Consider the following 26,508-nt stretch of genomic DNA (forward strand, 5'->3'; position numbering starts at 1 on the left):
TGCCCGTAAAATTCAAATTAAAGTGGAAATAATAAAACTACAATTAATATATATTTTAGTGAATCCCAGTATGTCTTTAAAAAAATGAGAACTGAAAGCCAGAGTCGTTCGGCATTGAAGTCTTATGTGCGACTATAGAATAATTTTCATAATTTATATCTCAAAGAATTATTCACCAAAAATTGCACGGATTCAATGAAAAAAATCAGTTTTTAATTTTATTTTTTAATGGATATAAACGCTTTCAATAATAATGCTTTATTTTTTTCGGTTTAAAATATATTTCAAAAAATTATGAAGCCGGCGTCCTGGCATGGGAATAGCGCGTCTTCCCCGTGATCTGGACCTGGTTCGGGCATGGTTGTCCTCAACCTGTGTTCTATCTGTGAGGTGTGTGAAAGTGCCCCCCCCCCCTCCTGTAAAAAGGGGTTGTGCAAGCGAATGTGTGAGTGTCATCTTCATATGAGCTAGAAGTCAGACTTCTGCCCCCTGGTGTTCAGGGGTCTTTATCCTTAGAAGCTACTGCACCCCCTCTCTGTAGTATCGCGGCCATGACATCATCATCATCAAAAAATTATGAAATTTAAATCTTAAAGTCTTTTGGTCCTAAGGAATCATATTCTGTAAAATATTCTTGACTAATGAACTCTTAAATAAATAAACGTTTCTATTTTCTGCTCTCAAATCTGACCGATTTATTAAGTTTTGAATATTACAATATTAGAACAATCAACATTTTCATAATCTAGGCCAATCACTTCTTAGAAACTTTGTGACATGAGTGGCGTTTTTGAGACGGCCGATGAAGTAGTCATCTATAATCATCCGATTTTATAGAATAGTGATGTTGAAATTTTCATAAGTCGGAAAGCTTTAATGATTGATTTAATTGATTGAAGTGCAGCTCTTTTTATTTAAAATATTAGCGTCTTAAGAATATTTTGTTAAATATCATTCACAAGGCACAAAGTATATGTAAAAATTTAAAATTCGTAATCATCAGCATTTATTAACTCAAATTATATAAAATATAATTATTTATTTCATTTAGACCATTTGTCAACAGATGCATGTCTGTTACTAAAAGTTTACAAATTAGGTGTCAGGCACCAATTAGAGTAGATATCTTGTATATATTAAATCATATTTGCAATCATCTTATAATAGAGCCCAGAAAATGAAACATATTATGCTTAACGTTTTCTTGAATCTGTAATCGTCTTCTTATTGCATTGAAAATTACTTCATCCCTTTGTTTAATTTTTTAAAATAAATTCATTTATTCTGTTGTGTCTTCATTAATTGTGGAATTTTCTGCGATATGTCATATTCCGTAAAATATTCAACGCTCACTATGTCTTCATCAACGTGCAGATTATACAGTGATATTTTACTACTTTTAAATAGCTTCTATGTCTCTTAGATGCTACCAGTTTTCACGGCAATCTGTTTTGCTTTGTTGCAACTTCAACAAATGAACATCGCAAAATTTGGGGGTAAGGGAAGGAGATGATTTTTTTAAAACATTTTGTCGGGAAAACTTTCTTATATAGGGTTTTTTTTTTTTTTTTTTTTTTCGTAATATGGAGAATGAATAGCACGCAAATATCATTTAAAATCAAAGCATTATAAAAAAAACTTCGTTAAAGGGAAAATCATTGAATGAAGACTATTATTTCTATTGGCTTACAAGCACGCTTTTTTATTTCTTAGCTCCGTTTCCTCTTGTAAAAAAAATTGCTAACCACTTGAAACAACACCTCCTAATGTACTTTAGGAGGTGTTGCTTAAAGTGCATCCTAAATAATTTGGTATCTTTAGCAATATGTTCAAATATGATACCGGATTCTTCGACCAACCAAGTTGACAGCCGCTTTCGAAACTGCGGATAGATTGTGTGCGTGCTGCAAACACATATTTCTTTGCCTGTCATTAATATGCATGTGTGGAAAAGGAACAGATATCAGATTTGCCAGATTCCTTTTAACGACGTTTGCTTTTCGCAGGTGTTCAGAAATGGAGTTCCTACCTGCGACAGCATGATTATAAATAATCTTGTATGAAGTGTCTAGCATGAATGTCTGTATTTTTTTTACATGTAAAAACATTTAATACTGTTTCAGTAGAATTTTTGCAAATTCTACTGATAATTAAAAGATAATTAAAAATTTATATAGCGCTTTTTAAAAGTAATTTTCTAATTTGGAATATTTACATTCATTACAAAAACTGCTTTATTTTGAGCTGCTCTGCTTTATCGACTAGCTGATTAGATTAACTACTTGCAAACATTTTCGTTGCAATATATTTATACATAGCTTGTATTAATGGTGCACTGGGAAAAGTATTTTTAAATTTAATTGACAAGTAGCTTGCTCTAGATTGTTCATTATGATGTGCACCTGCGATTTCTTTTCATCTGTCATTCCACTTGAAATTTGAGCTTTCCTTTGAAATGTGGTTAGATTGGACTTCAAATAATCCACTAACTTACTTCCTGGATCAATACATGCTAATAAAATATATCAGGATAAAAGGAAAAATCATTCAATATCTGAATTTATTGTATAATACCGAATATGTTTCATAATTTTTTCGATAATTTAGAGAAATTTTGTTTATTGAATTGTTTTTCTTTCTTATTATAATAAGAAAGAAAAACTTCAAGCTTTATGTAAATTTGCCTCTGCTCGAGAAAATTGGGAAAATACAGGGAATTTTTAAACCTATAAAAAGGAGAAATGCTGGGAAATTTAAAATTTTCATTAAAAACCCGGAAAGTACAAGGAATTTTAGATTTCTTAATTTTTTCATCTAAGAAATGTCGATCTCATTAAGCATTACACGAATAAAAAATTACCATCATTGCCTTAAAAACAAAACAGCACCATTCACAATTGTTAAACCGCGGAAGCTCATCCCTTTTATACTTGTTCAACTTTTTTTCTGCATAGATCAGTCCAATTTATTTCCTAGACCGAGGGAAAAAAAATACCAAAATTGAAATTGCATCTTATTTGACTTAACGTTTATTGAGAAACAATGCATTATTATATGAAAAGCGAATGGTTGATTTGTTTCAACTTGTTTATTCTAAATTTCCACTGCATGTTGAAAACGTGCAAAGATCCAATGTGAATTTTTACTTAAAAAAAGAAAAATTGAATACAAAGAACAATTTGTTTAATTTAATATCAAATTTGTTTAGCTGATTTCTATTCTAAAGATTTGAGTTTCAAATATTTTCTGATTTTCGAGAAGTTGTAAAAATAATTCTTGTGTGGCAGCGCAACTGTGGAAAGGGGATTTAGTATCAACAAGGAATATATTTGTTGAAAATCTGAATGAAGGCTCTTTTATTGGTCTAAGACATAATTGACATAAACTTTTTATGAAAATGTCTTAAGAGATTTCAAAGGATTTGCTTCAGTATGCAAAATTAGAGCGTGTTAGATATAATATAGAGCTCTGCAAATTAAATTGTTGCAAAAAGAAAAGAAAAATGAAACTGATGGCTGAAAAATCTGCAGAGGTTGCGAAATTGATGCTCAAATATATGAATTGGCAAGCAAAAAAATAAATTTTTTGTTAAGTAGCAATTAAATGGTTCAAATCATGATAGCAAGAATATTATTTTGTTTTTATTTCACCCAGGTTTAATTTTGCATGATAGCAAATTAGAGAACATGAGATAAAAGATGGACCTCCCCTCTCCCCCCCCCGTAACCAGCAAATTTTGGCTTGCTAAAATCTAGACAATAAATAAAAATAATTTTTTGTATTAAATATAAACATTTATTTAATATACCATTATTTCAAGTAATGTTGAACTGTTGATTATTTGTCCTTGCTTCTTCTACTAATAAAAACTAGGGAAATATTGTTAACTAGCAAATGGGTGTTGTTCGCGCGGGAAATTATTATTATTATTATTATTTCAGATTTGAGTGGTTACTTTGTTAAATGTTAATGGTATAGTATTATACATCTGATGATATTACAGAAAACGCAATAATAAGAAATATCGGAGCTTCAAAACATTTTCATAATTTCTTACCTTCTCTTATTTGCAATTATCATAAAAAATTATTAAAATCATGTTTTGAAAAATTTATTCAACATGCAGAAAAAGGGCTAAATTTTCATTTTCTACTTACCTATAAATGGCAGAAAAACCGGAATAAATTATTTGCAGGAACAATGAAAAATTTATGAATTTCGTCACAATAATGTATTGTTGTAAAATATAATTACATTTATTTTTAATCATTTTGTAAGATGAAAAAACAAACAAACATGTAATTGTTCCAAAGCTATGAAGGAAAAAAATGGCCAACATTTTTAATTAATCAAAATTTCAAACTCTCAGTTTCTTTCCAAAATATGTTTATGCCAAATTTTACGGTTCCGCATCCAGCGGCGTGCCAATGCATGCTGACGTTCTTTATTAGTTATCTTTGCGGTAATTCTTTTAAGCTTACTTATGAGAGGTAAATTAATTAAAACATCCTTTTTGTCTTGATTAGTACTAATTCTCACAATTTTTATGTTATCAATCCAAGAAAAGGACCCCTATGAACAAATTAAAATTAATTAATAATTATAAAGTGTCAGAAGACCTTATAAAGGAATTCATCTCATGCTTTTCTATGAAGGACATAGAAATTGACACAGTTTGTTCACGCGCATTGATCAGAAGATGTCGATATCATATCTAATTTTGCTGCATTACATCTATTAATTAGGTATGGCGAAATATTTCATTGTGATACAAATCGAATAAAAGTTAATTTCAGGTTAAAATTCATTAATTAAATTAATTTGTGACTCAACAATTGTCTGATGACAAAAGAAAAAAAAAATGTTCTTTGGTAGGTTTGCATTCATAACAGTTTTGCAATGTTGACAAAACAGGAAGTAAAGCATTGATATCAAAGAAAATAAGGAAGTAATACATACTTTTTGAAATTGATTTATTGTAATGGACAAGTTGAAAGAAAGAAATACTTGCTATATATCTTTTGACTCTCTTCCTACCTTTGACGTGTTTTGGAACCAAAAAATGAGCCTAAAAGTTTAAAAAGCAGACCAGCATTTAATATCTCTCATTAGCCTGTTTGGGCTATCTATCTTAAATGCTTAATAAAATGAAAAACTGACCTATTACGAAAGTGTTTACAGAAGCAAGATATTCAATGTTGTATGAATAAGTATATAGTAAAAGAATGTTCACTCTTATCGTGGTCTAATAATTAGAGATAGTCTTGTACCTCATGTGGAAAATTCTCCCAATCCTGCTTATCATATTTAGTAAAATATTCTTGACGCTCCAACATTTTAATATTTTGAGCAGAAAAAGTTCTGGATTAAAAGTGAGCGAATCATAAACTTTTAGTTTCTTTATTTTAGATCAATCAACGACCGCCCCGCTTTCTGGTTGGAAAAAATTCTCGAAGTGGTTACTAGTCCAAAATTATCTAAACCATTAGTGAAGATTGTAGAAGCCTTTTATATAGAAATACTCTAATGTTACTGATAAAAATAAAAATTGAATTAAAATGCATTTTATCGATTTATTGCAGCTGAATTTTGTTATCTTTTTCTTGGTTTTTAAAGATGCTATTTCCGTTCGCTTAAATTATCATTATTTACATGCTTTTGGAAATTTCTTGATTAAATATTTTTAATAGAGGATTAAATATTTTCCCAATAGTGGATGCTGAAATTTGATTAGGAAATATCAACTTAGATGTCATCCTCGTTTTCTGACGACGGTTAAAAATTACTAAGATCTCAAAATAACCCTCATGTTGCTTCGAAACAAGATATAAATACAAATAATTCATTCTAAATCTGTATTAAAGTGCTGACATAATTAGTTTTCTGAATTTAATCTTTAATCAGCTGCCTTATTTTTAATTCATAATTAATTTTCTTGTTTTAGAAATGCCCATGCTTCATATTTAACGTTTATGAATTCTTAAAATCTGAATTGGATTCAATTTTTGTAAATTCATAATATCTAATGTATATTGCATTTCAATTTGTTGTTTCATTTCGTAATTTTTTTTCCCCCTTCTACAAAAGGCGAATAAATTTCAAAAGTGTACTACCTCATCGTATTTAATATATTGAAATACCATGACTTCATTACATTCAAATTTAACAAAGGTTTTTTTTTTTTTTTTTTTTTTTTTTTTTTGTAAAGCTATGTATTGATTTAGTTAGTTCTGAAATTCTTTTAACATTATCCAAAATTATTGAATCGTTATTTTCATTTGCTTACTTTTATTTACTAATTTACCAGTCGTATCAGACGATCAGTTCGCTGAGAATTTTGGTTATATTTGTTTTCAAATAAAACGTTTAGTATAACTTCGTGCCCATGATTCCTCCAAATTGACTGATAAAAAGCCATGTTGTTTTCATTGTCTTATTTCAGTTCTCTTTGTTTAATATATGAAATCTTTCTATGGAGATTAGTCTCATGACATCATAAAAATTTCAATCCTGTAACTTCCTATCACTCTTTTATTTGTCTTGTAAACTATACTGATACTAAACAAAATCCTCCTTCTATAATTTTCAACAACAAAAGAAAAGCACGCGATGAAATATTTTATGAAACTATGAAAACTGTTTGAATTTCAGAGCAAAAATGTAATCTGTTCTTGGAAATTTAACAAAAAAACAATTCAAAGAAAATTACTTAAACTCAGGAAAAATTCGTACGACTATTAAGCTGGTATCCTTAAAAATGTATTTAAAAAAATTGAAACGTCGTAAAACATTTTTGTGCGATAAGTTAAAAAAAAAGTAAGGCAGAAAGATTCTAAAATTCATTTTAATTTTTCATTATTTAAAGTTTTAAAAAATCGCTCCAAGGTACACATTTTTAACCTTCAAGGTATATAATTTAAATATCCAAATTTAATTGCTGTAGGTCAAAGTCTGTCATGTTGAGCACCAACACACACGCATTCGTGTTTATTATTAGTAGAGATTGGGGCTTTTTTTTTTTTTTTTTTTTTTGCTTTTATTGTGAAAGGTATATAAAATATTATTGATAATGACTCCTGTTTAATTAGATCATATATTTTTCATGGTATTCGACTGGAATATAATTTCTGTAACTGTGCGATAAGATATTGAAAAATTGCTATCGAATAGTGCAGTTTTCTACCCCCCCCCCTTCCCCTTTTAAAAAAATTTCACGAGCAGCAGAACTTTGGAAAATTAACTTATTAATGAAGGTGTGGAGAAAAGAGAGTTAAAATGAAAAACAAAATCTCAACTATCATAATAGAAAGATTTTGCATTTAGATTTATTTTAAAATGCCAGACTACTTGATTTACTTATTCATGAAGAATGTCACATAAGTTACAGTATTCGTGGCAAAAGCGGAAATCCTAAATAAATTTGTTCCCGTTACGATCGATCACATTTCTGTCAGCTTATGCTCAACTCAACACGTCTCGTACACCCGGCGTGTAATTATTTTTTGTTTTAGTTTCTGATTGTGGTCACACCGGCGCCTCTGTCTATCATTTCTAGATTTTATTCTGATATCACGTAAGAGCCATTCCTAGATACATTTTCTTATTAGGATCTGAATTGCTGAAGGAAGATATCCGTTTACTCTGTTAGTTAAAACATGGAATCTGAACAGTGAGTTGTTTTCTTTCGTCTTATTTTTGATATCTTTTTAGCACATAAATCAATAACTTTTTCAATCACCTAGAAGTATTGATAAAATATATTTGAATAATTCAAATGATATTTTTTTACTTATGTCGAATTTATTGTGTTTTGTCTTTCTATTGGAATTATCATTGGCTATTTCTTAATTCATTTTTTAAGAACGTATAAGCGTTACTGAAAAAATGCAATAATTAAAAGTTGCATTAATTCTTTCATATTTATATATAATTTATTATTTATTTGCTAATTTATATTAATTTATTTGCATCTAAATCTATGTACGAACTATATTATTATTTAATAAATATGCATTTCAAAGTCTTATTAAATTTATACAAATTGTGATAAAAATTTATTCCAAAGAATTTTTTTTAACATTTCATTTTAATAAGTAAACAATACATTTAAATTTTTCATTAATTATTTTAATTAGTGAAAAATATTAAAAGTGTTTTTAGATTTTTCTACTTATTCATAATATTAAGTTATATGTATTTCTTAGAAATTTTTCTTTTTATAAATAGCTTGCATATTTTGTTTCATAAAATTAAAAAAAACAAAAAAAAATCTGCTTATTAGTTAAGCTGATTGAATTATAAAAGTATGAAAAGTTTCATGCACTATTTATTATACAGTGTGAGGCAGAATAAAAACTTAAAAGGTATTCTGTGGAAGAAAGAAAGAGGGAAAAAAAAAAAAAAAAAAACTCTTTGAATATAATTTTTTTCTGAAAAATGTTTGCGCAATTTTTTCTGATTTTTTTTTTTTTTTTTTTTTTCAAATTTATCTGAAAAGGTATTTTGGTAAAATCTAAAAATTTCTGCCGAAAAGCAAATTACTAACTGCACTTTTAATACATTTTAAATTTAATTTTTAAACAAATATGAATCTTGACTGTTATGTAATTACAATCTGTTCATTGAATTATGTCATAGTTATACATTTGTTACTAACTGCCATCATTGAGCAGTACCAGCAAATACGTCATTATTATTTTGTGGTGGAAATTTCAATTAAATCATTAATATGTAACATGATCACAATTACTTCTTCAGCTAAGTATCCTTACAGGCATTTAACTCAGTTTATTTCTGAACTTTCATATTGTTATTTCTTTGTGCTATGCATCTTCCTAATTCATTGTCATCTCACCTAATATTTAAACATCAATTTCAAATTGGAAATTATAAAAGTAATATATTAACTTATAGATAAATACAAATTATTTAAAAAAAAAAGGGAGAGGGGTAGTTGGATAATTCAGCTTTGAAATATTGTATGCACTTTAGAATATACTTTGTAGTTTTTATAATATTTTGAGTTTTTATTTGTTGATTCAGTGAAAAATTCATTTCACTACAATAAAAAAATAATGTAAAGCAGTGATAATATATTTTTAAATGTCTGTTTGTGTTACTGGGAAAAACAGTTATATATATTAAAAAAAAAAAGAAAAACTTTCAAAAAAATTTCTTTAACCTTATTTTGAAGTGAAATTTTTGCTGTTAATTATTACAAGAATTTTATTAAAGATGCTAAATCAATATTCAAAAATTAACTGAATATATATACCTTTATTATCATCAATGAAAGCAATTTGAATTTCATTATAATTATAAAATAAATTGCTATTATATATACGTAAAAATATTTTTTCAAAAATTGTTAAAATTGTAACATTAAATACATAATTTTTTTTATTCATCAGGTGATGTAAAAATCATTATTTTATCAAAGAAAAACATTGATATTTTGCTTAATTTTTAATTCAAATTTTTAAAAGAATAAATCTGATTTTTTTTTTTTTTTTTTTTTTTTTTTTTTTTTCCTTTTCACATTTATCACCTTTTCTGGGTCACTTCCTAAAACATTGGATATTTTTCCATATCTAACGAAATTTAAAATTTAGATAAATGAATGTATGAATTTTTATTCTAAAATTAACATGATAAATAATTTTTCATATTTCTTATAATTTTTTTTTTTTTTTTCATTTGCTGTTATTATGCTGAATTTTCTTAGAATGACCTTTTAAAACTGGGATTTTGTTTCCAATATATTCCAATCACTAGGAAAGTAAGAACTTGCTTTGAGTTTATGAGAATCAAGATATGTAGATAAATTAATGAAAAGAATGCTATATCTGAAGTAATTCTTTATCAGTCATGATAAAGACAGAAGGGGAGGGGAGATTTCATCAAATAGGGATGACGGAAAGACGATATGTAGTATAAACAGATGTGCAAGATGAAAGATAGTAATAACAAAGATTATCCACAGACTGTTTATTAGAGTTTTTTTCCCCTTATGTGGATTAATTGATAATAGTTATCAATTAATCCACATAAGGGTATTAACATTGTAATAAATTAAAACTTATGAACATCCAAATAATTGACATTTAGTACTTTTGTTTCGTTTAATTTAAATGCTTTTACATTTTTCAAAATAAAACTTTATAGAATTAAAACAATTTTTTCGATAAAAATATCAGTGGATTCTACTAAAAAAAATTTTTTTTTCTCTTGTTACTTCATATGGATTTATTTTCCAATTAAAGATTTGATTAGTTGCAGCAAAATAAAACTGCAACTTTGAAAGAATTTTCTTCTGAGGAAAATTAATAATAACAATTAGATAACTATAATTATGGATATTTGGATGCTAATTTTCAATGAATAAATATTTTATGGTTTGAAGCCCCAGATCATCAGAAGTATATCCTCAGAAATGATAACATCATTTCAGGGGATAAACTTCACCATAAAAGAAAGAAATACATCAGTAAAGGAAGAAAATCATTATTTTATTTATATAATTATTTTTTAATTGAATGAATTTTATATATGACTGTTGTACCTTGTAACTGGCATTTTTTTGTAAATTAATATAGCAGTTTCCACTGTTATTACTTCTTATTTTTAGTTTCATTATGGACATCAATCTGGTATATAGATATCCAAGATCTGTTATTCATAGGATTTATTTGCTAAATAAATTCTACATTTTTAGCAAGCTTTTTAAATAGCTCCTTTTTGCTATGATTAAATTTTTTTAAGTCCAAATTTTCTTCCTTATTTAGCTTTTTAAAATCATAAATTATTGTTATTCATATTTTCAGAGTCCAGCCTATTTCTGTGGCAGCAAAAATAGAAGACTTTCAGGTGAAGAATGAACCAGTTTATCAATACTTGAAGGATAGCAAGGAGCGGAAGGAATTATTTGATGCTGTAGCGAAATACCAAAATACATGTACTGAAATTCCTATCATTATTGGCGATAAAGAAATTTATTCTGGAGATGCCAAGTACCAAGTAATGGTAAGTAGATGTGGGTCTATGAATGAATGGCATTCCATTATGATTCAACAAACACGTAATAGCTAATGTGAATACAAATAGGAGTACCACCTTCCTTTTTGACTTTGACGTTATTCAGTATTCTATATTTCATTGTTATATAGTTGGGGGGGGGGGCAGAGGAAGCAAAATGAGAATGTATTTTGGATGCCTTCCTTTTTGCTCATTATGTTCAAGAATTGATACAGGTGTGTAATTTTGGTGTCAGAACCAAATATCAATTTTACATTAGATAACTTTCGAATAATTTACAAAATAGATATATCTCCACAGTTCTGATAATAAAGTTATCTGCGAAATTTTATCTTTCTAGCTTTTATTGGGTTTTTTTTTTTTTATTTGTTTTATTTACAAGAACATTGGCAGATGTACAGACTTAACATAGGTGGTTTTTGTCTAAAATTTAATAAAAAAATCTGCAAATTTGGTAGTAAAACATCTTGTAAGATTTTTTTAAATTTTATCCAGGATATTTTGAGGCACTGTATTTAATAAGACCGATGGCATAATTATGTTTTTCATTGTCTATGTAATATCCCCCAGCCCTCAAAAAGGAGTCTTTCAAATTCAGGATGATCTAAAATGCTGAAACTCATCATAGTCTTGAGTTTGAATTTTATTATTATTTTCTTTATATACTTTGTTAGCAAGAAAGTAAAAATATAAATTTGTAGCTATATTAAAACTGCTAGCTTTGTAATCTATTAAATAACAGCAAAACCAGCATTCTTCTTATTAAAATTTTAACTATGAGAGACATTTGATAGTAATAATTTTTGTAAATAATATAATGTAATTATTTTAATATAATTTTGTTTAATAATATTTTTATTGTTTCTGTCCTTTTTTTTTCCAGCCATTTGATCATGGAAAGAAACTTGCGAAATACTATTGGGCTAATTCTGTAAGTAAAGTTCAGCTATTATTATAGATTTATGGCACTGATGTACTTTTCTGCTTAATACTTAAAATTTCCAAGTAACCTTTAAAATCTTTTATTATATGGGGGCATTTTTGGAAAAATATTTTCCCATTAATTCCCTAATAACATTTGCAAGGTCAGTTAGAGTAACTGTAAACAAATTTTACAGACATTGTTATTTTTTTAATGATTGTATGATGTGGAAAATACACATATACATTTACCTAAGTCCATAATGATATCCTGGAGGACTTATTGAACAATGATTTTTAAAAAAATAATTTATTAATTAATTATTCTCAGTTACAGCAATATTCATTATTGCCATGGTATGTTTCCAATTACCCCAGAAATAATGCTTCAGAATTTATTTTATTGACCCATTCCCAGCAGTTATTTTCTTTTTAGTTTAACTTCTAACTAGTTTCTACTTTCTTTACTATATCTTAAAAGAAGTATATACCATGCAGCTTACTAAAACTTCGTTGATGCATATTGTAGTCACTGTTTTAAATTATCTTTCCCATATGTCTTTAAATAATTAATATTTAGGCATACATTCTGTTGTTACTGGAAAGCTTTGTATATTAGAAAGATATATTTTTAAGTTTTATTATTAGTTAATTTAAATTTTAAGAAACCATAAAAAAAATTTTGATTTTTTTTTAAAGAATTTTTATTGAAACCAAAATTTTTTAATTTATAATTTGTAAATCTTAACATTTTATATAATATGTAGCAACAAAATTTAACTTGCTATTGCCCAGCATATTTGCATTTTACTTCTATGAATAAAGTAAACATATCATTGTTTCTACCTTATTTCTTGCTTGCGTTGCCTAATTCTCTGATATGTATTCCTCAGCTTAAAAACAATTTTCAAGTGGCATATACCACCCATTAAATTACTAAATTAATATCATTATCTTGAATTTTTTTCCTCTGATTTATTTTCAAGATAATCAAAAAAATTTTAATAATATTTTTTAATATTTATTATATGATATTTGCCATCTTTAAAAAAAAAAGAATTTAAGATATTTCCATAAAATAGGCAAAAGGATTTTTTTAAAATCATTTTATCTATTTTTTTTATTTGTGATTTAATTTTACTACACATTTACGCGATCTAGGTATTGTTAATATAATTTAAAAGAAATTTACAGCTTTAAATTTAGTTTTACATTAATAGATTAATAGTATTAATTTTGTGGATAAGCATTAATGGATTAATAGTATACTGTAATTTGCTCATCATATCTTTTGATTTCATTGGGTTGTTCTTAGAAAATATGTAATTATCTCTATTTTTAATTATATCCCTAATTTTTATTAGCAGTGCTCAAGGTTTATTTTAATATATGTATATATATATAAATAAATGGGAAACTTATACATTTCTGCATATTAATATTCAGCTTTTGAATTACAGGATATGATAAAAAAGGCCATATTTGAAAGTTTAGCAGTTCGTGAACAATGGGAAAAGACACCACTTTCTGATCGCATTAAGCTATTTTTAAAAGCTGCTGATCTTGTGAGTGGAAAATATAGAATGGATCTTAATGCTGCAACTATGCTGGGTCAGGTATGTTTTTAAGATTTTTTCCTTTAAAATTAAATTATTTTATGAAAAATATTCTTATATAATCTGAAATATGAATATGAAACAATTTTTAATGAATACACCTCCACAAATTTTTTTTCTCTAATAAATATCAGTTTGTTTACTGTGTTCGTTTCATTTTTAGGGAAAGAATATTATTCAGGCTGAAATTGATGCTGCTGCAGAATTGGCTGACTTTTTTCGATTTAATGCATATTTTGCCAAAGTATGTTTTTGTTAGTAATTATATAATTTTGTTAAAATTGACTTTTTGCTGCTTATTTCACACCATATAACTTTCAAAAATTATTTTCCCTTTATTTTGAAACAAATATTTGAAATTTTAGTTTTCATAAATTGTTTTAAAAAATGATCTTCTTAACATTAAATTGTTTTTTAAATTATTCAAACTTCTTTTAAATTTAAATATTTTAAAATTATGTTTTATTTATTTATTTTTCCTCCAGGAATTAACAAAATATCAGCCTCTTAGTCCAGATCCAAAAACAACTACAAATTCTTTTCGATTTAGAGGAATTGAAGTAAGATATTGTATTCTCTCTCTCTCTCTCTCTCTCTCTTTTTTTTTTTTTTTTTTTTTTGAAAAAATTTTTTTATCCATGTTGTTGAAAGTGTAATGGAACTTATTTGAATGATTTATGGCAGTTTAATTTTATCAATGCATATCATTTCGTTGATACATTATTATTAATATTGACATTTTGATTACAACATGGGATGTTGAACATGGGTAACATTTTCCAGTCACCCATTGGTGTCTAATAATGATTTCTGTTGATCAGATGCTCTTGTGGTTCAGATCTCATTTACATAGATCCTTTTATTATACGGTTTTGAATATCTGTGTACATTGATTGTTCCAAGCTAGTCCCTTGATACAGTTTAGCTAAAAGGAAGGCTTGATGGTGATTTGACCATCAATAATGTGGTGGAGTTAGAATGCCTTTTGGCACTGTTTATTAATTTTTACTGTAGGAGATTAAAACAGAAAAGAAGAAAATGCAAGAAGCCTCCTTAAAGCAGCATGATTTTTGTACTATTAGCCTTGATTCAAATTTAAAAATAAATAAACTACTGCAAGCAGTGGAGGAAAGGGTAAGAAACATCTAGGTTACAGATATTTAAATGTATTTTATGAAGACTGATATTTTCTACATTGTTTTAACAGCTTGGTTTTATATTAAAAGTACTTAATTTTAGAATTATTTGAAATAGATCTAAAAAAAATTTTAATTAAACATTTTTTTATATTTATGTTTTTGATTACTATAGCTTTTTATAAATATTCAATCAAAAATAAAATTAATAATAATAACTGCAAAATATACACCCTTCCTATCAGCTTGTCCATTCTGTACCTCATGGCTTGGTTGTATGGTCTGGGCTGGAGATCACTGGGTATCAAAATAAATTTTATCAAAGAACCACCTTGTAAAGAAATTTGGTTCAATCAAAATCTGTCAGGGGCAAATAATCTGCCTAATCTGGTTTGGAAGTTTGAAAAATAGAGAGCCAACTTGAACATCCATATCATCACAGTTCAAAATTGTAAAGTTCATAAAAAAACGTTTTAATCTTTCTCCAAAGTTGAATGCTAGTATAATTAAACTGTTTTGTACCCTCCCTTCCCCAACAATATTATTCTGATTAGATTGTTCCAGTAGTGTTTAATTTACAACTACACTTATAGTAACTTTTGCTGAAAATGATGAAATGTTCTTTTGTAGAGTCTCTTAATTCTATGGTAACATAATGTATAGATGAATCTTGAGAGGGGAGGGGTGTGTTTTACTTCATTTTAGCAGGAAGCATTTATTGTATCAGTATTTCAAAAAGAAATTAGCTATTTTACTCATAACATTTTTTCTTGTAGAAAATTAAATTTGCGCTGCTGTATTTGTTTAAATTTATTACTTCTTGCATTATCTAAGGATATCTTATGAAATAAAATTAATTATTGGCTTTTTAAAAATTACAGCTTATTTAATTTTCCAAATTTGTACATTTCTATTAATCTATGATTTGGGAGAATTTTATGAAATGCTTTGCTGAAAACATGAAGAAATTTTAATTTTTAAAATCAACTAAGGCATGTTTAATTTTTAACAGTATGAATATGAACATTTAGTTTAAATTAGATTTGAATCATTTATGTTTTGTTTTTAAATCTTCCTCTTTTGCTAAATATGAAGTATTTGCTATAAATGAATTTAAATTTCATCTTCATTCTGTAGGGTTTTATTGCATCAATTTCCCCTTTCAACTTTACAGCTATTGGTGGAAACCTTGCCTCTGGTCCAACTTTAATGGTAAGTTAAACCTCCATGATTTCCTTTTTAACTTCTGGTTTTGTTTCTAATTATTATTATTATTGTATGTTGTAATAATTATCTTTTCTGTTTTATTGCTATTTATTATTTAATATAAAATTCTGGATTTCAGGGGAATGTAGTTCTGTGGAAACCATCTGATACTGCAATGCTTTCAAACTATATCATTTTTAAATTGCTGAAAGAGGCTGGATTTCCCCCAGGTGTAATCAATTTTATTCCAGCTGATGGTCCTGTGTTTGGTGATGTTATATCTACATCGGAGGATCTTGCTGGCATCAATTTCACTGGAAGTCTGACGTAAGTTTGCTTTTGTTAGTAGTGTTTCATATGTGTATTAACAGGCAATCACAACTATAGTTGTCAATTGAATTATCTTATTTTCTAGTAAAATCAAAAATTTCTTCTCTCTGTCTCCGATATTAGTTGTATACAGTAATGCTTTTGTTGTATAACAAAAGAAACAAGAATGGCCTTTTTGTTGCATCCTGTTGAATTTGGTGAAACATGCAATGTTTATTTTATTTTAGTTTTATACTTTTTAAACTTGCCTGAGATCAAAACTTTACCAATTTTAAATTGATTGAAACAATATCTGGTGATTTATCCTCCACCTGTATCAAGATTTCATAAATTTTGGTTTGGGGTCATTGATCCAACATCCACACAGCAACCAACAGAGTTATCTGTAAAACTGTTTTCCCTGCAATGCAACTATTTACTCTGGAAAGCTACATAATATTCATTAACAAAATATATGTTATAATACTGGAACCCATACTTATGTTTTATTGGTTGTGAATATTACATATTTTCTTGAAGTTGATTATATAGACATTAGAGCACAGATATCTACATAGAATTAGTTAATATTTATTAAGTTTGTAAATAAAAATAATTTTTAAAAAGTCATCTAGATTTATAGCATTTTGAAAAAAAATTTAAAATTATTATAAAAGAAAATTAAAAACTTAATGATTAAATTTAATTTTAAAATAAAAGAAATTAGTTATTTTTTATGTAAACATTATAATTTTTTTTCTGAATTCATTTTTGAGTTGTTGCTGTTAATGCAGATAAGTTTCTTTTAAAAATGTATACCGTCTTTTATCTTATAAATAAAAGGTTTGTGATTTATAGTTATATTTTGTAGGACATTCAAGTTGCTATGGAAATTGACATCCCAAAATATTGACATTTACAAAAATTTCCCTCGTCTAGTTGGAGGCAAGTATGGCTTTTCAGTTTTTGAATTCTATAAATGTTTTATCTGAGAAATGCCTTCTCTCTCTCTCTCTCTCTCTCTCTCTCTCTTTTTTTTATCCTTACTGATAGTAGATATAAAAATAATTATAGAATTAATTTATTGATTGTAGATATAGTTCTCTCAAACATTTTTTTTTTTTTACTGTTAATGAATGTGAATTATTGTATCTTGTTTTGAAAACTATTTCTTATATAAATATTTCTTTTTTCGTTTAACTGTAATTTCCCATATTTTTAAAGTGTGGGAAAACTGTTTTTCTGTCATATTTGGTTTATTATTATTTTATCTTAAACAAATAGGAATTCTTGTCTATCATTCAGATCTGCCTCCCCCCCCCCTCTTCCAGAAGAGATTGAAGGGGGCAGCCAAATCAATATTACTAATATTTATGTTAAAAATATAAATTTTCATGGCTCATTTATAAAAGTTTTTATGCATTCTACTGGGAATGGATTAAGAATCATTTAATATAGTACATATAATATTTGAAACAAAAATCCCTCTTATTACTTATTGCCAAATGACAGTAGTAAATTGTAAACAACTCATTATGCATATATTTTCAACCAACTTAACTGGAAGTTTTTACAGTGCATTTAATTTAATGCTTTGGTAGATAATGGAGATGCAAATATTGCTAGAAATACTCTTGAAAGATCTCTGTATGTCACCCCAAACAGTATTCATTCATATAGATTTCTAACAGTTTAATCAAGTAAACATTGCAAGATCGATAATCACTATGACATAACTTTGGAAATTTATGTGCATATCTTCTAAAACTATTATATCACAAAAATGTTTATTATGATTATCCCAAAAATAAAATAAACTTTTTTAATAATATCAATTTTATTTTGGTTTTACTATTTTCTTGAATTTTAAAAATTTATTAAAAACAAATTTAATATATTATCTTTTGCACTTGTTTTTAATGTTATGAAGCAATCCATATTCAAACATTCAAATTGCATGCTTTTGTTAATGTTAAAATTAAGATTTTTTTTAATTGCATTCTTTTAACATTCTCTTGGAACTAAGATTTATTATTATTATTTCAAAGAAAGGTCATCAACTCAACACAAGATGAAAACTTTACCATCTCATTTTGAAATTTGGCATAGACATAGATTTGTAATGAAATTTATTGGGATATGTTGAATCGTTTTTGAATTGCACATCTCTGAAGTTCTCATAAACGAGGCTAAAAACAATGAGTGACAACTTTATGAATTGTTGCAGAAGCTCTCCTGATTGACCTAGAGACCTGGAATAGGTGCCATTTCACAACATTTTCCCCACTCTTTACTATGATATGCAAAATTACATAGGTTTGAATAAAAAAAAAGTCTTTAAAACCTAACTTAAAATTTTAATATATTTTTTTTTTAAAAAAAGAACATATTTTAGAATTTCTAAATTAATTCCACGAATGCTTTGCATTATGGCAACTTGCATAACTAAATATAAATTTGGGATGGTAATGGCTTCATTGTATATAAAAAATAAAGCTCCATTTCTTCTCTGTATTCATTTCAATCAATCAATAATGCTAGTATTGATATTTTTATGAAAATAAACATAAAAAGTGATGTACAGATTCTACTAATATAAATTTTTTAAAAAAACTTGCTATTAAATAATATCTGTTTATCGTTTTAAGCTTGAAAGAGCTTCATTTATTTGGTATACATCACTGTCATACTCACTGCATGCAACACTGAAATCAGCAAGGTGTAGGTTGTTCAAGCAGTTTGAATTTGTTACAATCAGTATAAGTGGACTGATATCTCTAACATAGACAACTGTTCCTGCAAATTGATATTAAATTTATATTTCATTATTTTTTCCATTATTTCATTAAAACAATTTATTTATTCTAAATTATACGTCATAATTATTTGAATTATTGTATCTATTCATTTAATTTTTTGTTTGCATTTTATTAAAATTGTTATTTTATGAAAAGGAAAACCAATTTTTTTTTTTAAATAGTGAAACCATTGTCATCCCAGATTTATGTGATTTATTGCCCTTTATTTACTATAGTTCAAACTATTCATAGAATTGAATTAAATTTTTTAATTTAGTTTTGAGAAATTTTTTCTTAACACCATTTATTTATTAGAGCTCTATTATTCATAAATAACTTGGCATATCTAAGTAAAATTTCATATTTTTCGATTATTTCAATAGTATATCTGTGCCAAGTTTCAGTAGTTCAAGAAAATCTGAGATGGTGAGGATAAAAATATTTTTTTTTTTTGTGTGTGTGTGTATGTTGAATTCACATGGAATGGCCTAGCATATACACTTTGTAAAATTACATCAGTATTAATTTGGGAGAGGCTGATTCAATTAAATTTATGGTTTTCAGTCTTGCCAAACAGCAAGGTGAAATTTTTTAAAAAAATCTTTCGTATTAATTGTTCAGCAGCTCAAAAAGTCGACAATCTAGTTGAACAAATTGCTCATCTAAGGCAGCTAATTCATTCTAATATTTATTTATTTTTTGAACATTTATATGTTGTGCATTTGTAAAATTGTTTATTTATTCTAATATACTCTTCCAGAATGCGGTGGAAAGAACTTCCATTTTGTTCATAAATCTGCAGATGTCCGCACAGTTGTAGCTAGCTCAATCAAATCAGCATTTGAATACAGTGGTCAAAAATGTTCTGCCTTGGATCGCATGTATGTTCCTGAAAGCCTGTGGCCAGAGGTAAATAAGATTTTAAAAACAGTGTATATTTTTGTATAAAACTTATAAATCAACATGTTCTGTTAAAACAAAATGTGAGCAGACCTATTATGTATAAGCAATGAAATAAAAACATTCTGAAGTTTTCTGTTTAAAATTTCATCTTTAAAAAAATTTTAAATGATGCAATATTTAGTATCTAAAAAGTTAGCTATATTAAATAAGAAAAAGGGGATTTTCATTTTTAACTATTTGCTTATTCTTATGAAACTTTCAGATATCCATTAAAGTTTATTCCTCATTAAGTTAGATTCTTGAATTTTAATTTAGTCTGTTTTTTATCCTTTTTTTATTTACAGTTAGATAATTTTATTTCTTTTGACTTTGTGAACAAATTATCTATTTTTAACAGTATTGAATAAAAGACAATTTTATTGCAATTAGGAAAACTATTAATAATACTAAGTGCTTTTATCTTCATAAAAAATTTTTATTGCTGTGGTTTAAACTTTTAATTGATATAAAATGCTAAAGTTTGATTTTTTTTAAAAAAACTTTTTGTAAAAAATTTGTGTAAAAATATTTGAATCATGAATTGTATTTAAAAAACAAAATTAATGAAGAATTTGTGAATAAATTATTAATGATTTGGCAGGCAGTTGAGACTCCAATTTAATAAATTTAAAAATACTAATTATTTTAATGACTTTTGCTAAGTAATTTGGTATTTATTTCTGCATTTCTCTGAAAGTTTCTAAACTATTTGTTATCCCATAAATGGTAGAAAATATATAGCAATAGAAATGTATATTATAATTTTTTTTTTTCTTTGTGAGATACAGGGACATAATGACTAAGATAAAAGGGAATTTGCAAAAGAAATAATATATTTTAGATAGAAATCTAAAATATATTATTTGAATAGTGCATATATGTTAATAAAATTTATCTAAAAAAAATTTATTGAAAATATTAGAGTTCTTGTTGATGGGAGAATTATTTACCTCTTGGATTATTTTGAATTATATCTTAATATATGATGTTTGTTAGCCTTATTTATAGCAGCTGAATTTCTCCCCCTCTCAGGTCTGATTAACCTAATTAATTCTTTCAGATCATAATTATTTCATCATATGAACTGAGGGATTTTTATTTCATCCTATAAAAGATTGAGGGATTTTTTTTTTCAAAATAAGTTTTAAATAATTCTACATAAGAAAGAGTTTTTTTCAACCAAAAACTTTAAATAATGGGTGAAAACTTAATGATACCAAAACATTTGCACTTAATAAATTTGAAAAACTGTGAATGTGAAGTGTAAGCACAAATACGATTATTGAATGCTCAAAATGACTTTGGTATAACTTTATTTTTGAATTATTTCATACATATATATATATCCATTTTGTGTAACAATTCATACATACATATTGATTTTAAGATTTACAAGAATCTCAAATGTGTATTATGAGAAATTAAATTGATTAGAGTTAACAGTTAGCCCCACGTCTTTTGAAGCTAAATTGTTTCGTTAAAAAAGTAGTCGGATTCACAGATTTAGACTTTAGTGTGTTAAATATTGAATGCATTACAAAGGAATGCATATTATACAAATGTTAGAAAAGGCCATTATAAAATTACATTATTACCTTGAATATTGTTGCTTTTATTTAGCTGTATCCATTTAGAAAATAATTCTGCTTCGTATTTAAATCTTTACCATTTCTTTTCTAAAAATTTTTAATAACATCAAGGGTTTCTTTTTTGTGAAATTCATTTATAAATTTATGTATTAATAAACCTAAAAAAATTTTCAAAAATGTATCATCTGCTGAATTTTTAAAATGAATTATGGAATAATTTTTTTCTTTTAATTTTGTATTAAGTTTCCTAATATCTGTTTATTATTGTTAATGAGAGATCCATTCCACTGCTATTAATGTATAAACTGCTAACCCTCATTTTGTCTAGGCACTCAAAATTATAATTACACACATTTTTGTGCTGGAACAATTTAAATAAATATTTAAGATTCTAAGTTGTTTTTACATGTATTATTCAATTTCTGATTCATTCATTCTGAAACATTTTATGGTATCATCAGTATTCACTGTTATTTATTAAATTTGCTGTCATTTGTATGCTGTAAGGCTGCATGTGTTATAATGAGTAAATATTTGCTAAATTTGTTGCAGAAAGGAAATTTGAGATCTTCACTAAGTTGCTGATATATATATTCGTCCTAAATATCACATGAATAATTTAAAAGATATAAATATAATTGCTGCATTATTTTTCAGATCAAACAAGGCTTATTAGAGATAAGAGACCAAATTAAAGTTGGATCTCCATTGGACCCTGAAACATTTGTATCTGCTGTGATAGATGATCGAGCCTTTAAAAAAATAAAAGAATTTATTGATTTTGCTGAAGTTTCCCAAGATTGCACTATACTTGCAGGTGGAAAATGTGATGACAGGTATACATATTCTATCCACTTTTTAGAAATTTCTTTATAATAATAAATCCAATTTTTCTTTACTTTTGAATTTTTTTTCTAACCACTTAAGTTCAGAGTTTAAATTAAGGATTATTTGCTCCCAAACCTCTCAATATCTGAAAATCATATCTTCAAATGTCTAACATTAATCTTTCCATGTGAATTATATCATAAATCCTACAAAATTGCAAAATCAGCAATTTTCTACAGTTGCATTTTCAAAATTTCCCATTTTGAATGCATAAAATCCTAGAGTACATTGCTAGCTGCTTCCTGTTGTCTTCTTTCCCAAGAGCACATTTCTTAGATCTGGGCCATAGGTGCATAGTACAATTGTAATTTATTGCTGATTTTAATCAAAATTTGAGTAAGATGAAAATTTCAATCTGCTTAGAAGGAAATAAAAGATGTGTTAAGAGGGGAGCTCACTTTGTTTACATTTATTATAACATATATACAGTAAAAAGTACTTGTCTCTGCTTTTAAATGATCAGCATAATCAAAATGCTTTAAAAATGTAATAAGGACACCAGAAATAGCAGATTACATAATTTGCATTTGCATGCTAGGAAAATGTACAAATTTCAAAGAAAGTTCCATTTAATTTTGTAAGTTTTTTTCTTTTAAATCTAGATTAACATATTTAAGTTCTCAATAACTCATTTAATAAACAATTCTTAAGAATAAAATTTATCAAACAGTTCAGCATGCTTTTAAAATAAGTGTAAAATGTTTGATTTTCTGATGAAGATCCTCCTGTCTTTTCATTTACTTTGAGAGATCCCTTCAACATGTCCTTCCACAACTCCACCTTTTACACAATGCCTGTCAAATTGTTGTTCTTCTAGAGTATGGATTTAGTATCACCACTATATTTGAGCAATGAATTAAACAAAATTTGGTTTTAATTAACAAGCAACCTCTAGCTGATTTAATCTGAGTAGGAGATCTTTCAGAAGATTGCATTTTCCTTTCATATTCAACATGTGATGCTCATTTGTCATTAAACTGTATGTTCTCTGATCTGGTTAGTTCACTACATTGAAAAAAGCAGAACACTGTAGAGGAGAGGTTAGTTCCATAAAGGTAACAATCTAGATAAAATGTGTATTTCTTTTATCTTAGGCCCTATTATTTTGTCCAGCTATTAAAATAAATCACTACAAACAAATTGTTGATCATGAAAACTGTCTGATTTTGTACACATTTAGACACAAGAGATCTCTTCTACATTATTTTTATCAGTACATCTATGAACTCTGCAAGTGACAGTTAACTGTATATTTAATTGTAAATTAGATAGATTGGGATAGATGGCATATATATATATTTAGCAAATCAGGTTGTTATTAAATACTCTTCACAAATTAAAGATATTGAAAATTCCATTTGCATTTTTCTATTCTCATTGCATTTTGAAATCGAACTAATATTCATATATTGCAGAACTAAAATTTTTTTAGACATTTTTTTTTAAGAAACTGACATGAATCAAATCTTTCTTATTTAACTTTTCTGTATGTAATCATGTTATATTTCTAATGATATATTTAATCCCTTAAAAAATATTCAACATAATTTCATTTAAATACAAATTATTTAAAATACTAATATTTTATTACATGAATTTGATTGCATCTTAACCCTTTATAAGGCATAATTCTGAGGCTTTGATAAATAAAAAAATTTTAAGATTATGTCAGGATAAACTGATGATATAAATACTAACACTTCGAAAGTTTGTTGATTTGCCATTTAATTTATGAAATAATGGGTGGTAAATATACTTACCGCAGATTGTTCAGGAAAACTGAAAGTGGTAATTATACTTACCACTGAACATTAAAGGTAAAAAATATCATTTCAGCAATGTCTTACATTAAAGTTTGAAGCTCATTTTGCATTTATTTGGCGACTGGCTGGATTATATTGCATAAAAATAAAACTGTTGCAATCTGATACAATTTTATTAATAACATCTTAGCCAAGTTTTGCTTTAAGGAATAAACTGGCTAAGAATGTTGTAAACTACAGTATTCAAATAATCAGTACATGAAAAATGAAGTCAAAATATGTATAAAATCATTAACTGGGAGATTCAGAATTTTAAGAAATTCCAACTGTATCAACAGTTTTTGTTCATTTTTTTAAATGAATGTTGAATTTAAATTAAATATAAGAATACCTTAGACATAAGGAAAACAACATAGTGGTGTTTCATGTCTGAAAACTTTTTTGGGAGTTAAAATTTAATGACAAACACTGAAACTTAATGTCGCTACAAAAATCTTTACATCACAAATGGGCAGTGATAAACATATTTATCAATTTTTAATTGCAATTAATCACAATTTAAATGATGTTTAACTATAGATTTAATGTATTTCAGACCTATTAAGATATCAGTCAAATTTTAAGCATCTGATTACCCAATTTATCATTTTAAAATACTTTTTGTGCCCTCATAAAAAAATTCTTTTGCAGGTAGTAAGAATATATACCAGAGAACTATAATGGGTTAAACAACTTTCTGTAATTTCAAAATAATGAATTCAAATTTATACATCACACATTTTTAAAAGTATGTCTTTTCTTTGCAGTAAAGGATATTTTATTGAACCCACAATCATTCAAACAACGCATCCAACTAATCTGGTCATGAAAGAAGAAATATTTGGACCTTTGCTTATTGTCTATGTTTACAAAGACAGTGCTATGGAAGAAACTCTTGAACTTGCTAAAAACCATAAATATGCCCTAACTGGAGCAGTATTTGCTCAGGATAGGTGAGAAATTTTGTATCTTTTGAGTATTTGATGGGGGGGGGGCACTTTTTCAGAATTTATTAATGTTATTAAGTTATAGCAGTGAATTTTATTTAATGCTTTATTCATTAATTAAACAAATTTGCTTCCATAGGCAATTTTTGGAACATGCTACTGAAGTCCTGAAAATGGCTGCTGGAAATTTCTATGTTAATGATAAATCTACAGGGTCTGTTGTGGGGCAACAGCCATTTGGTGGAGGCCGTCTTTCAGGTAAGAAAATTCATTATAAATTTTGGTTAAGTTTTATTCATCCCATAAATATATCTTTAATGAAATGTATATGTATATCTATACACTGGTGTCCAAAAGTTAAGCAGAATTTGTAAAATGCCAAAAAATATCAATAAATAATAGATGCATTGTTCAAAATAACTTATGGAGTGTCATCTATTGAAGATGGACCTTTGTCTTAATGCAAAACATTTTAGTTGACATCTTCATGCACAAAGCACCTGCTCATGTCAGAATGTGGATAAACTAACTTACTCAGCATATGTAATTCAGACCAGTTTCATGTAATTGATGAGCATAGGAACATTCATAACAATTAGATAGAATAATTAATAACACAGAGGCGATAGCTCGTCATGTTTACAAGCTTTGCTTTGATTACGAGAGTTGTTGGTATAATTGAATTCAAATAACCTCAAATCAAAGATTCTCAAATTCTAAATGTGCTCAATTCTGGGATCTCAAGACTTGGGCGGAAGTATTTTAAAGTCTGGGAAATGTTAACTGACAATCAGTATCGGCCAAGAATCATCAGACAGAGGTGCCAAATGCTTAGATTTAGCATTTAAGCCATCACATTACTGGTAACTTTATGTCCAAATAATAAGCAATTTCCATTTCCCTCAATTCTACACATAAATATGGATTTTTTTTTTTAACTGTTTAGAATATGTGTCTGATAGATGATTTCCTTGAAATTGAAAATATGGGGTGCATGCTGTGGTCTATTCACTTAAACAGCTAACTACCCAACCCTGTTTCAGAATTGCTAAAACCTCTTTGTGATGTTAGGCACTTTTTGAGCTCACACTCATATCATTATGCATCGTATTTGGCTGTTAGAGGTGACCACACACCTTATTAAATTGCACCATGATCCTTTATTTCATTCATTTTTTACTAAAGTATGAACTTTTCTTATGTCCAGTAATGATGAAAGAAGAGAGATATTATTGCTGTATATTTTAGATCATTGTCTTATGATTCCCATGTCATAGCTTTTTACAAGCAATCCTGCTATAACTGCAAAGTTGGAGAATA

General features: G+C 27.0%; 1 protein-coding gene across 2 annotated transcripts in view; it reads left to right on the plus strand.

Annotated features, from left to right (window-relative positions):
* The window catches only part of LOC129980585 (delta-1-pyrroline-5-carboxylate dehydrogenase, mitochondrial-like), a 38,282-nt gene that overhangs the window by 8,508 nt on the left and 3,266 nt on the right, over nucleotides 1–26,508 (plus strand). The window contains exons 1-13 of one of the 2 annotated variants that reach the window (XM_056090965.1): nucleotides 7,516–7,669; nucleotides 10,824–11,022; nucleotides 11,918–11,965; nucleotides 13,416–13,571; nucleotides 13,735–13,815; nucleotides 14,057–14,131; nucleotides 15,845–15,919; nucleotides 16,053–16,240; nucleotides 17,094–17,167; nucleotides 19,781–19,929; nucleotides 22,209–22,387; nucleotides 25,009–25,194; nucleotides 25,328–25,446. In XM_056090965.1, coding sequence (XP_055946940.1) covers nucleotides 7,656–7,669; nucleotides 10,824–11,022; nucleotides 11,918–11,965; nucleotides 13,416–13,571; nucleotides 13,735–13,815; nucleotides 14,057–14,131; nucleotides 15,845–15,919; nucleotides 16,053–16,240; nucleotides 17,094–17,167; nucleotides 19,781–19,929; nucleotides 22,209–22,387; nucleotides 25,009–25,194; nucleotides 25,328–25,446 — 1,543 coding nt within the window. In that variant the 5' untranslated portion in view covers nucleotides 7,516–7,655. Of the gene's footprint in view, nucleotides 1–7,515; nucleotides 7,670–10,823; nucleotides 11,023–11,917; nucleotides 11,966–13,415; nucleotides 13,572–13,734; nucleotides 13,816–14,056; nucleotides 14,132–15,844; nucleotides 15,920–16,052; nucleotides 16,241–17,093; nucleotides 17,168–19,780; nucleotides 19,930–22,208; nucleotides 22,388–25,008; nucleotides 25,195–25,327; nucleotides 25,447–26,508 lie in introns of those variants that run through there. The other variant, XM_056090963.1, reaches the window with a different exon arrangement.

The sequence above is a fragment of the Argiope bruennichi genome, chromosome 8 (assembly GCF_947563725.1).
Source record: "Argiope bruennichi chromosome 8, qqArgBrue1.1, whole genome shotgun sequence".
In the NCBI taxonomy this organism is placed as follows: Eukaryota; Metazoa; Arthropoda; class Arachnida; order Araneae; family Araneidae; genus Argiope; species Argiope bruennichi.